This window comes from Cydia amplana, chromosome 11 (assembly GCF_948474715.1).
Source record: "Cydia amplana chromosome 11, ilCydAmpl1.1, whole genome shotgun sequence".
Classification (NCBI taxonomy): Eukaryota; Metazoa; Arthropoda; class Insecta; order Lepidoptera; family Tortricidae; genus Cydia; species Cydia amplana.
The window spans coordinates 3,530,277-3,543,455 of NC_086079.1; the positions used below are offsets into that span (position 1 = coordinate 3,530,277).

A 13,179-nucleotide genomic window follows, 5' to 3' on the forward strand; every position below is an offset into this window, starting at 1 on the left:
ACCCGACTACTCGCTCGAGTTATTATATTTTGTGTTGTAATAAAAATATAACAACACAAAATGATTAACACAAAATAATGATTAACATTAGCCATTTTGCTAACTTGATATAAAGTGTATTCGTTCACTGTTCTAAATAATGAATACGATTCTTATATCAATGCACATCGATTTGTAATCGAGAACAAAGCTTCAAATTGTCTGTGCTTTTAATTTTTTTTCTATCGTTTGACGGTGAATGCAGTTATTTCAAAAAATTGATAGATGAGTGAGGTTGTTTGTTAGTTTGTTTCTATTCTAATTTTGTTTTAGTCTTTTTTCAGGTCAGGAATGGGTAAGTTATACAATCAATTCTTTAATATTTTACTTATTTGCATTTGTGAGATGTAGGTGTGTGGTAGAAGTGTCTTAGTTAAATCTGTTTAACTTGTTATTTTGGTTTTAGATACAAGCTTCGATTTAGTGGCTCTACTGAAGCAGCAACCTACTACCAAGAAGAGTTACAAAATAAGGCCTACGCAGTTTGTGAGCGTAGCCGGAGGGGTACTGTCTAACATTTAATTAGTGATTGTTTTGTTTTCCCCCTGTATTCTTAAAAACATTAAAAATGCATGCGGTAGGTGAACAGAGTCTGTTTTCTCGTCTGAACATTGTGTAATTTCGAACACTTCACTTCTGTCACTTCGTGAGCAAATATTTGAAAATGTAGAATTAAATTTAACAACTTACATTCATAAATGTCTGCTATGTTAAACAGCTGATGTTCGTCGTTTGTCCCTCTCTATGGCATACCGACAGATGGGGACAAACGATCATCAACTGATTAAGTTAGCAGCAGTTTATGAATAACGCCATTACATGTTTAAAATGTTTTCATGAGATACACAAAGTTCAGATCCAAAGTATGTTTGCATCAGTAAGTTTTGATTACTATCTGTCTTTAATAGTTTAAAACTGATTTGCAGGTCCAAAAGAGATTGGAGACTAATATCAAGGATAGAAAGAGCAGTCGCTTGTCTGTCCTTGACAGAAACAGAAGTATCACAAAATGCAAGAGCCCCAAGGCACCAAAGCTTTCCGATGCCCAGCAGAAAGCACTGCACAGAAAACAGCTGTTGGAAAACTGGAAGGAAGAGAAGGACAAGAAGAAAAAGGAGGCTGCATCACAGAAAAAGAAGCCATTTGTTGCCGGAGTGTCGCAGAGAAGGACATTCGGGCCTCCACCACCTCCCCCTGAGCCAATGCCGAGCACTTCAGGCCGAGTTACAAGGTCCCAAGCTCGGCAAAATACTGAATCAATGCCAAACGCACAAACAAATACCTTTGCACCAAGTAATGCCGCTTTTAAACCAGTTTTGAAGAAGGTAGAAATCTTCTTCAAAACTAAAGTTCCTACCCTAGCACCTATAAACAAAAAAAAAGCCAGCAAATCAAAATCTAACATAACTTTTGAACCTGTGCTACGCAAAAATTTGCAGAAAGAGACCAAGACCACCCGGAGTACAAGAGCACGACCAGTCGCAAACAAACCAGTGATAGATAACAAGAAAAAGCTAACTGAAAAAACCAAAGCTAACCCAGTAAAACCACCGCTAAAACAACAGATGTTCCAAAGCAGTTCATCTAGCAGTGATATGGAACAGCCCAGTAAACAAAGTAAGCCAAGCCAACGAAAATCAATTACTAAAACTCGGGAAACAGTGCCAATGGCACAAGCGTCCACCTCCCAGGATTCAGCCTGCGACTTACAAGATAATGCATCTATGTCATCCCAAGACTCGCAAGTGTCATCCCAAGACTCGCAAGTGTCATCCCAAGACTCGCAAGATGCCGTAATGTCCCAAGCATCAATGTCATCACAAGACGAACTAAGTACTCCCAGAAACAAGGTCCCTAAGAGCGAGTCTAGTTCGGAAGAGAAGCTTCGTTCTCCAAAGGCGGTTGATATGCCGCAGACGCCGGAACAGGTTTCAGAGGCGGTTAAGAATATCAGTCCATGCGTCACAATGTCGCGAGGAAAGGATAATGCTAGGAAAGAGATGAAGAAAAAACTGGAAGAAGGTATACTTTTTTGGTTGGAAACTTTTTTTTCTGAATATTAATTTACTGTCACACTGTCAGTTCCCCTATGTCAGCTACTTTTCTCTTTTGAATAAAATCCTGAATCCTAACAAACCTTAACCCAGGGGTCACCAAATGGCGGACCGCCGACCATTGTACTTAACATGGAGAAGACTCGGGATTCCAAGACTCTTATTTTTAGGGTTCCGTACCTCAAAAGGAAAAAACGGAACCCTAATAGGATCACTCGTGCGTCTGTCTGTCCGTCCGTCTGTCACAGCCTATTTTCTTCGAAACTACTGGACCAATTAAGTTGAAATTTGGCACACATATGTAAGTTTGTGACCCAAAGATGGACGTGTAACGTAAATAAATGAATTTTAAATATGGAGGCCATTTTTGGGGGTAAATGATAAAATTGTAAAATAAAGTTTTTCAAACTAAGTATATTGTGTTACATATCAAATGAAAGAGCTCATTGTAAGGATTTCAAATATATATTTTTTATAATTTTAGGATTAATATTTGAAGTGAAGCAATTATTTATTTAAAAAAACTATTGAACTTTTTTGAATATTTCTTTTTGTAACATAATCCTTCACAAACGGCGCAGTTGCTAAAAAAAATCAGCATCCTCACTTGGCTAAGTTGGGAAAAAAAGACAAACTTTTACGTTTAAGCATGTCAAGCTTAGATGTTGCCCTTACCTAAATAAATAAAAAATACAAGCGATTTCGAACTTCCAGGTCTGTTTGTATCACCTCTCAGTTTCTGTACATTGTGTACAACATATGTAATATGTTTATTATGACTGTTTGTGTTCTAAGTTTTTTTTAATATATATGCCTATAATAACTTGTTAATTAATCACGCCCAGGACTGTTGGATGAGGATAACAGCAACATGGAAAGCGTGAACCACTTCCGTCGGCAGCTGAACTCTGAGATGGTCCGCATTACTGCCATGTGCGAGACCTGGGACCAGATTTTTGCTCAGACCGTACTGCCGGAGCCTATCCAGGTTTGCTCACAGTCTTATTATTATAAAAATGAATAAATATTATCTTTATCTTATCTTATCTTATCTTATTATGTGTTGTATCTCCGTTTTAAAACTCTCGGGTTTTTCGAGCCCGGGTATTTAGGATAAAGCGTGCGTGGGGAATCAGGGATATACTTTATACTTGGACTTTACGTTTGGAGAGATTTGATGTCGATGATTAGGTCGTTACATGATACATTATATCTATTAAAAACGTCACTCCAAAAAATGGCTTGTGTAAAATTACCGAAATATTAATTATAGTTCGCTAACTCATAGAAACAAATATACGAGGCCTCAGTTGAGTCACAAAGACGTAGATTGTAGAAAAATTATTAGTATTGACTGTTTTTGCCTTAAAGATTTAATTTCAAGCTTTTAAGACTTTCCAAAATGACTTCCTTTAGTTCCTTTATATCCTATGAATTTTTACAATAATTAGATTTATCTGTTCAAAACGCGAAAGTTTAAAGTATTATTTGGGCTCTTTGTTCCAGGAGTTAGTGCTGACAGCAGTGGGGCAGGCGCGGCTGCTGATGTCGCAGAAGTTGCAGCAGTTCGCGGGGCTGCTGGAGAGTTGCGCGCGGCCCACGCCGGGGGCGGCGCCCGTCACCCCGGCCGACCTGCACGGCTTCTGGGACATGGTGTTCATGCAGGTGAGCTGCCCAGGAGTCAGTGCTGCAGCAGCAGTTGCAGCAGTTCGCGGGGCTGCTGGAGAGTTGCGCGCGGCCCACGCCGGGGGCGGCGCCCGTCACCCCGGCCGACCTGCACGGCTTCTGGGACATGGTGTTCATGCAGGTGAGCTGCCCAGGAGTCAGTGCTGCAGCAGTAGTTGCAGCAGTTCGCGGGGCTGCTGGAGACTTGCGCGCGGCCCACGCCGGGGGCGGCGCCCGTCACCCCGGCCGACCTGCACGGCTTCTGGGACATGGTGTTCATGCAGGTGAGCTGCCCAGGAGTCAGTGCTGCAGCAGCAGTTGCAGCAGTTCGCGGGGCTGCTGGAGAGTTGCGCGCGGCCCACGCCGGGGGCGGCGCCCGTCACCCCGGCCGACCTGCACGGCTTCTGGGACATGGTGTTCATGCAGGTGAGCTGCCCAGGAGTCAGTGCTGCAGCAGTAGTTGCAGCAGTTCGCGGGGCTGCTGGAGAGATGCGCTCCAGGTTTAACCGGTTAACTCCGGGTGAATGGTGCAAGTCGCCCTAACGTCAATAGGCGGGTCTCTCTGCCCGAGGCAATGCAGCTGAGGCACGTCTCCACCGACCGAGCAGCTTAGGGCCACCCCACATCTAGCGTCTTTCGAGCGTCGACGTCTCGTCGGCGTCTACAACTCTATGGCCCTGCTCGACGCAACGTCGACGCAACGTCGACGCAACGTCGACGCAACTGCGCAGCGACGTCATTTTCCATAGCGCTGACCGACGCCGACGCCCGAAAGACGCCAGATGTGGGGTGGCCCTTAGAGTTACGAAGCCTCTTAATCAATGTGTAATCGGAGGCGGTTAGCGATGAGCGAATAATTTGTCGCTGGAAAGTGTTTCTCTTAAAAAAAAACCGGCCAAGTGCGAGTCGGACTCGCGCACGGAGGGTTCCGCACCATCAACAAAAAATAGAGCAAAACAAGCAAAAAAACGGCCACCCATCCAAGTACTGACCCCGCCCGACGTTGCTTAACTTCAGTCAAAAATCACGTTTGTTGTATGGGAGCCCCACTTAAATCTTTATTTTATTCTGTTTTTAGTATTTGTTATTATAGCGGCAACAGAAATACATCATCTGTGAAAATTTCAACTGTCTATGACGGTTCGTGAGATACAGCCTGGTGACAGACGGACGGACGGACGGACGGACGGACGGACGGACATCGGAGTCTTAGTAATAGGGTCCCGTTTTTACCCTTTGGGTACGGAACTCTAAAAAAGTTCTTGTCAGCAGCATGACTAAATTCTTCTAGTAGGTAGCTAAAACACCTTTAAAGCTCGAGATTAAATGAATTTTCTGATTTCAAATCACAATTGACTGTGACTTTTGCCGTTGTTTGTTTCTGAATTAATGTAAAAAAAACTGCGCACTAAATATGTAAGGGTAATATTGACGTTTAGGTATTTATCGACAACTAAACTACACAGGTGGAGAACGTAGACATGCGCTTCAAGAGCCTCGAAGAGTTGCGGCTGCGGGACTGGATCGAGGAGCAGAAGCCAGTGGCCAAGAGAGTGGTGGCCAAGCCGGTGGCCAAGAAAGTAGTGGCCAAGCCCACCGGAGGGCCCAGCCGGCTCAGGGAGATGATTGCTGGTGAGTCCAATTGTATGAATGACCAATTTTTTTTTTCTCTAGCCTATTTTGGTGTCCCACTGCTGGGCAAAGGCCTCCCCTCGTTTTTTCCACTCGACCCTGTCATCGGCATTTTCCCACCATTTGGGGTAGAATGCGTCCAAGTCGTCCCGCCATCTCCTTTTCGGTCTGCCTGAACTCCGGCCTGCACCGTCTATTGTGTTCCGTGGGTCCCACTCAGTAACCATTTTGGCCCACCTTTCTGAGTGCATGCGGCAGACATGTCCAGCCCAGTCCCACTTAAGCTTAGCGGTCTTGACGCCTACATCTACAACTCTAGTTCTGGAGCGTAGTTCCGTGTTTCTGATCCGATCAGTTCTGCGAACACCTAATATACTACGCTCCATCGCACGCTGGCAAACCTTGAGTTTCGATTTTAGAGCCTCAGTTAATGACCAAGTTTGTGCACCGTAGGTTAGAATGGGCAGGATGCACATGTCAAGGAGTTTGCGCTTGAGACACAAGGGAATGACCAATATTAGGGATTAAGTTTTATACAAACTGGACCCAAAGGTTTCTTTTAACCTTTTAACCGCCGTAGACTGATATATATATATATGATAAGATATGTTTTCAAAATCGAGCTTATTTCGCTGCTGTCTGATAAATAAGACAAAAGTTCGTGTAACTCTTCGTACCCCCCGGCGACACGAGCACGCTCGATGACGTATTCTATGGCGGTTAAAAGGTTAATGGGTATATACTAGACGTGTTTAGAGTGTTTTTTACTATAAACATAAGTTTAACATTATCAATCAGATCTCAGAACGAGTGTCTTACCTTCTAGCAAATAGTTACAGCAATTAGTTATACAGTAGTTATTGCATGACCTACATTCTTTATTTGAATTTTCAGCCGCAAGAAAAGCAAAGAAAGACCAAGAATCTCAATCCGAAAACTCGGAATCGGAGAAGTCGGAGCCAACAGCGTCTCCTGAAACCAAAACGTTTGAGGCCGGTTTCTTCAGAATCAGCTCTCCGATGAAGCTAGGGTCTCCGGCCCCGGGCACACCCAACAACAAGGCTAGTCTGCTGAAAACTGTACTGTCCAGTGAAGCTAAGAAGTCCGTGTCTAAGGTAAGCAACACACTCAACCTTTTGCTTGTGCTTGATTGGAATCCTAACCACATTTTTCAATCACCTTTTAGCATTTTTTTAGTTTCTACATATATGACATGAACAATTTTTGGATGGTTTTGGAGGTGCACATTCTACCAAGAAATTGGATATATTGGGTGAAATACCAACCTTAGTCAGTCTGACCTTAAATTGGTATATAAGATTAAATTGTTAAAAAACTGTTAGGTCCTGAGCAGCTGTAACTGTAACTTAAGAAACAAATCAGATTGTTCCAACAAAATCAAGAGATCAAGACCTATTAGTTTAGTATCGGAAATGTTGTAAACAAACACATACATGCACTACATAGTATAACACAAAGTCGCTTCCCGCTGTCTGTCTGTCCCTTTGTATGCTTAGATCTTTAAAACTACGCAACGGATTTTGATGCGGTTTTTTTAATAGATAGAGTGATTCAAGAGGAAGGTTTATGTATAATTTGTTAACCCGTGCGAAGCCGGGGCGAATCGCCAGTTTAAAATAAAAGTTAGTGTCACGCATACAATTTTGATGTATATCTTTCTTCCAGAACTGTATGTCGTTCGCCATGCTGCGAGCGTCGCTGATGAGCAAGAACTTGGACATCGAAGGCGTGTCTCCTCTCATGGTAAGTGACGTTGAATATTCTCAGGATTTGTTGAAGAAAGATCTCTGCAACGACCGCTTGTTGTTAAACTATTTTATTGAGGGCAGCGCATAAGTGTAGACAATCGTCTCTTCAATATTAATTCAGATTGCTGCTTGGAACGGGGTCGTGGGCGCCACTCAATAGTAGTTTATGCAACAGTGATATAATAAGGGTTCTTAAAATTCAAGGGTCGAAGTTACAAAACGAGACGTAGTCGAGTTTTGTAACTTCGACCCTTGAATTTTAAGAACCAATTATGAGCTGTTGCATACATTACTTTTTCTATGACAGCTGCAGCAAAAAAAAAATAAAAAGAGTTATTATTAAAAAAAAAGAGTTATTATTAAAAAAAAAAAGAGTTATTATTTAAAAAAAATTGAGTTATTATTTAAAAAAAAAAGAGTTATTATTGTAAATGAAAACATACCTCTTTCAATCAAGATGATCGGAACTTGTATCTTTAAAAAAAAATAAAGCAGTTGTATTATACTCATAAGATGACTGCTAGCAGTCATCTTATGAGCCTATAGACAAATCATTCAAATGACATTGCTTTAGATATCACTGTCAGTCATTTAATTGACACATTTAAGTGCTGGAGTAGAAAAAAACCTTTATGCACCAGCACCTGTCCGTTTTGCAATCAATGTGCTTTGGGTACCTACTGCTTGGAAACTCATTAACCTTAGTTGTCTCGTGAATCTCCTTGATTCTCATTCGATTTCTCAAGAGTTTCCGCTTGAGTTCGCACGGGTTAACAAATTATACATAAACCTTCCTCTTGAATCACTCTATCTATTAAAAAAATCGTATCAAGATCCGTTGCGTAGTTTTAAAGATCTAAGCATACATAGGGACAGACAGCGGGAAGCGACTTTGTTTTATACTATGTAGTGATGATTATTTTTAGCATTATCTTTCAACAAATTCCAGCAAACTCCAACCATCACGGTGAACCTGGACGCGACCCCGGCGCGCAGCATCCTCAAGCAGAACCCGGTCAGCAACAAGAAACCAGACAAGCTCAAGACCGTGCTGTTCCGCGACGACCCGTCCAGCCCCACGTCCTGCACCAGCTGTGACAAGACCGAGGCAGAGGACCCGGGAGTAGCGCCGTTGCCGGCCGATGACAAGGAGAATACGGCTACGACGAAACAAACTTCGGCAAGAAAGTCAAGGTTAGTTTAAAATAACTGCAGAATATAAGCTACAAAACAGTGCTTTTTCAAGGCCAAGCTTCCAGTACCACGTCTTACACCAGCTGTGACAAGACCGAGGCAGAGGACCCGGGAGTAGCGCCGTTGCCGGCCGATGACAAGGAGAATACGGCTACGCCAAAACAAACTTCGGCAAGAAAGTCAAGGTTAGTTTAAAATAACTGCAGAATATAAGCTACAAAACAGTGCTTTTCCAAGTCCAAGCTTCCAGTACCACGTCTTACACCAGCTGTGACAAGATAAGCAGAGGACCCGGGAGTAGCGCCGTTGCCGGCCGATGACAAGGAGAATACGGCTACGACGAAACAAGCTTCGGCAAGAAAGTCAAGGTTAGTTTAAAATAACTGTAGAATAACATATAAACTACGAAACAGTGCTTTTCCAAGGCCAAGCTTCCAGTACCACGTCTTACACCAGCTGTGACAAGACAGAGGCAGAGGACCCGGGAGTAGCGCCGTTGCCGGCCGATGACAAGGAGAATACGGCTACGACGAAACAAACTTCGGCAAGAAAGTCTAGGTTAGTTTAAAATAACTGCAGAATAACATATAAGCTACGAAACAGTGCTTTTTCAAGGCCAAGCTTCCAGTACCATGTCTTACACCAGCTGTGACAAGACGGAGGCAGTGGACCCGGGAGTAGCGCCGTTGCCGGCCGATGACAGGGAGAATACGGCTACGACGAAACAAACTTCGGCAAGAAAGTCAAGGTTAGTTTAAAATAACTGTAGAATAACATATAAGCTACGAAACAGTGCTTTTCCAAGGCCAAGCTTCCAGTACCACGTCTTACACCAGCTGTGACAAGACGGAGGCAGTGGACCCGGGAGTAGCGCCGTTGCCGGCCGATAACAAGGAGAATACGGCTACGACGAAACAAACTTCGGCAAGAAAGTCTAGGTTAGTTTAAATTAACTGTAATATTATATAAGTTACAAAACAGTGGCCTTGGCCAAACTTCCAGTCTCACTTCGTACAACCAGCTGTGATAAAACTGAGGCAGAGGACCCGGGAGTAGCGCCGTTGCCGGCCGATGACAAGGAGAATACGGCTACGACGAAACAAACTTCGGCAAGAAAGTCAAGGTTAGTTTAAAATAACTGTAGAATAACATATAAGCTACGAAACAGTGCTTTTCCAAGTCCAAGCTTCCAGTACCACGTCTTACACCAGCTGTGACAAGACCGAGGCAGAGGACCCGGGAGTAGCGCCGTTGCCGGCCGATGACAAGGAGAATACGGCTACGACGAAACAAACTTCGGCAAGAAAGTCAAGGTTAGTTTAAAATAACTGTAGAATAACATATAAGCTACGAAACAGTGCTTTTCCAAGTCCAAGCTTCCAGTACCACGTCTTACACCAGCTGTGACAAGACCGAGGCAGAGGACCCGGGAGTAGCGCCGTTGCCGGCCGATGACAAGGAGAATACGGCTACGACGAAACAAACTTCGGCAAGAAAGTCAAGGTTAGTTTAAAATAACTGTAGAATAACATATAAGCTACGAAACAGTGCTTTTCCAAGTCCAAGCTTCCAGTACCACGTCTTACACCAGCTGTGACAAGACCGAGGCAGAGGACCCGGGAGTAGCGCCGTTGCCGGCCGATAACAAGGAGAATACGGCTACGACGAAACAAACTTCGGCAAGAAAGTCTAGGTTAGTTTAAATTAACTGTAATATTATATAAGTTACAAAACAGTGGCCTTGGCCAAACTTCCAGTCTCACTTCGTACAACCAGCTGTGATAAAACTGAGGCAGAGGACCCGGGAGTAGCGCCGTTGCCGGCCGATGACAAGGAGAATACGGCTACGACGAAACAAGCTTCGGCAAGAAAGTCTAGGTTAGTTTAAAATAACTGCAGAATAACATATAAGCTACGAAACAGTGCTTTTTCAAGGCCAAGCTTCCAGTACCACGTCTTACACCAGCTGTGACAAGACCGAGGCAGAGGACCCGGGAGTAGCGCCGTTGCCGGCCGATGACAAGGAGAATACGGCTACGACGAAACAAGCTTCGGCAAGAAAGTCAAGGTTAGTTTAAAATAACTGTAGAATAACATATAAACTACGAAACAGTGCTTTTCCAAGGCCAAGCTTCCAGTACCACGTCTTACACCAGCTGTGACAAGACAGAGGCAGAGGACCCGGGAGTAGCGCCGTTGCCGGCCGATGACAAGGAGAATACGGCTACGACGAAACAAACTTCGGCAAGAAAGTCTAGGTTAGTTTAAAATAACTGCAGAATAACATATAAGCTACGAAACAGTGCTTTTTCAAGGCCAAGCTTCCAGTACCATGTCTTACACCAGCTGTGACAAGACGGAGGCAGTGGACCCGGGAGTAGCGCCGTTGCCGGCCGATGACAGGGAGAATACGGCTACGACGAAACAAACTTCGGCAAGAAAGTCAAGGTTAGTTTAAAATAACTGTAGAATAACATATAAGCTACGAAACAGTGCTTTTCCAAGGCCAAGCTTCCAGTACCACGTCTTACACCAGCTGTGACAAGACGGAGGCAGTGGACCCGGGAGTAGCGCCGTTGCCGGCCGATAACAAGGAGAATACGGCTACGACGAAACAAACTTCGGCAAGAAAGTCTAGGTTAGTTTAAATTAACTGTAATATTATATAAGTTACAAAACAGTGGCCTTGGCCAAACTTCCAGTCTCACTTCGTACAACCAGCTGTGATAAAACTGAGGCAGAGGACCCGGGAGTAGCGCCGTTGCCGGCCGATGACAAGGAGAATACGGCTACGACGAAACAAACTTCGGCAAGAAAGTCAAGGTTAGTTTAAAATAACTGTAGAATAACATATAAGCTACGAAACAGTGCTTTTCCAAGTCCAAGCTTCCAGTACCACGTCTTACACCAGCTGTGACAAGACCGAGGCAGAGGACCCGGGAGTAGCGCCGTTGCCGGCCGATGACAAGGAGAATACGGCTACGACGAAACAAACTTCGGCAAGAAAGTCAAGGTTAGTTTAAAATAACTGTAGAATAACATATAAGCTACGAAACAGTGCTTTTCCAAGTCCAAGCTTCCAGTACCACGTCTTACACCAGCTGTGACAAGACCGAGGCAGAGGACCCGGGAGTAGCGCCGTTGCCGGCCGATAACAAGGAGAATACGGCTACGACGAAACAAACTTCGGCAAGAAAGTCTAGGTTAGTTTAAATTAACTGTAATATTATATAAGTTACAAAACAGTGGCCTTGGCCAAACTTCCAGTCTCACTTCGTACAACCAGCTGTGATAAAACTGAGGCAGAGGACCCGGGAGTAGCGCCGTTGCCGGCCGATGACAAGGAGAATACGGCTACGACGAAACAAGCTTCGGCAAGAAAGTCTAGGTTAGTTTAAAATAACTGCAGAATAACATATAAGCTACGAAACAGTGCTTTTTCAAGGCCAAGCTTCCAGTACCACGTCTTACACCAGCTGTGACAAGACCGAGGCAGTGGACCCGGGAGTAGCGCCGTTGCCGGCCGATGACAAGGAGAATACGGCTACGACGAAACAAACTTCGGCAAGAGTTCAAGGTTAGTTCAATAATTACATTAACCTCTCGTCTGTGCGTGGTTAGGATCCTGACCATATTTTAAGGCGATCTTTTCGTTTATATTTTATTGCCAAGCCAGATTTTATATTATTTCACTCCGCTGTTTAAGTAGGTATTTTATTTATAATTTCTAAGCGTCGGCAACCCTAGCATTGAGCCGGCGCGCGCGGTGCGGGGAGCGGAGCGTTGAAGGTCATTCCATTGTATTTTTGTATAGGTATCAAAACGGTAGGTATTTGCGTTTTCTTTGAGAGATAAGTATCTGTTCGTAAGAACTATTATATAATCTGTGTTAAGGGTCGGTTGCATCAAACTGTTCGTATCGTTAAAGAGTTCGCAATTTTTTTTTGTATGGAAAGTTTCATAGTAAACCGCCGGGGCGCGTCGGCTGACGTTGATCAGTCTGTCAAATGTGGTTGGTGCAGCTGGCCTTAAGTATTATTAATATTTTTCAGGCTGTCTAGACAAAACGCCGAAGAACAGTCCAGCCCGGTCACGACCCGCAGCCGACGCAAGAGCCCACAAACCCCCCTAGCAGAGACCGAGGTACAAACCAAACGCGGCACCAGGAAGAGCGCCCAAACCCCCCTAGCAGAGACCGAGGTACAACCGAAACATAGCACATGGAAGAGCGCTCAAACCCCCCAAGAAGAGACCGAGATACAAACCAAACGCGGCACAAGGAAAAGCGCTCAAACCCCCCAAGAAGAGACCGAGATACAACCGAAACGTAGCACAAGGAAGAGCGCTCAAACCCCCCTAGCAGACACCGAGGTACAGCCGAAACGTAAGACGAGGAAAAGTGCACAAACCCCTTTAGTAGAGTCCGACACCAATGTGGAGAAAAAACGCTCTACAAGGAAGAAAGATGCGCAGGCGCAGGAAACTGAGACGCCTAAGCGGTCGACGCGGAGACGAAAGAGCGCTGTAGCTGTTTAAAGACCCTTTTCTGGTAGGCTTGAATAATTACTAGTTCAATGTATAAACCAAGAGTCACCAATAAGTTTCTTCAGGGGTCCGGTTCTTAAAATAAAATGACCATCGCGGTCCGTTTCCCCTTGAGTTTATTAAATAAGCAAAAAAATCAAATAGGCCGGATGCCCGCGGTCCGCCATTTGGTGACCCCTGATATAAACCAACGACAAAAGAATACTAAAAGTGGTAACAGACTATCGCACCGCATCGCGACCTTGGAGCGTCGCACTCATAAGTGAGAGCGAGAAACAGAT

At 44.3% G+C, this 13,179-nt stretch overlaps 1 protein-coding gene across 1 annotated transcript; it reads left to right on the top strand.

Moving 5' to 3' along the window:
* The first annotated feature begins 235 nt into the window (after positions 1 to 235).
* LOC134652299 (disks large-associated protein 5-like) lies at positions 236 to 12,889 on the top strand. The gene is made up of 11 exons (XM_063507472.1): positions 236 to 334; positions 446 to 543; positions 966 to 2,061; positions 2,939 to 3,081; positions 3,600 to 3,758; positions 5,225 to 5,390; positions 6,285 to 6,505; positions 7,077 to 7,154; positions 8,109 to 8,353; positions 8,437 to 8,538; positions 12,406 to 12,889. The coding sequence occupies exons 1-11, from the start codon at positions 331 to 333 to the stop codon at positions 12,887 to 12,889; spliced, it is 2,796 nt and encodes a 931-aa protein (XP_063363542.1). The 5' UTR covers positions 236 to 330.
* Positions 12,890 to 13,179: the final 290 nt, after the last annotated feature.

Coding starts and splice junctions, on each gene's coding strand:
- LOC134652299 (XM_063507472.1), top strand. Junction 544..965: donor TTGTGAGCGTAGCCGGAGGG/GTACTGTCTAAC, acceptor ACTGATTTGCAG/GTCCAAAAGAGATTGGAGAC. Junction 7,155..8,108: donor AAGGCGTGTCTCCTCTCATG/GTAAGTGACGTT, acceptor AACAAATTCCAG/CAAACTCCAACCATCACGGT.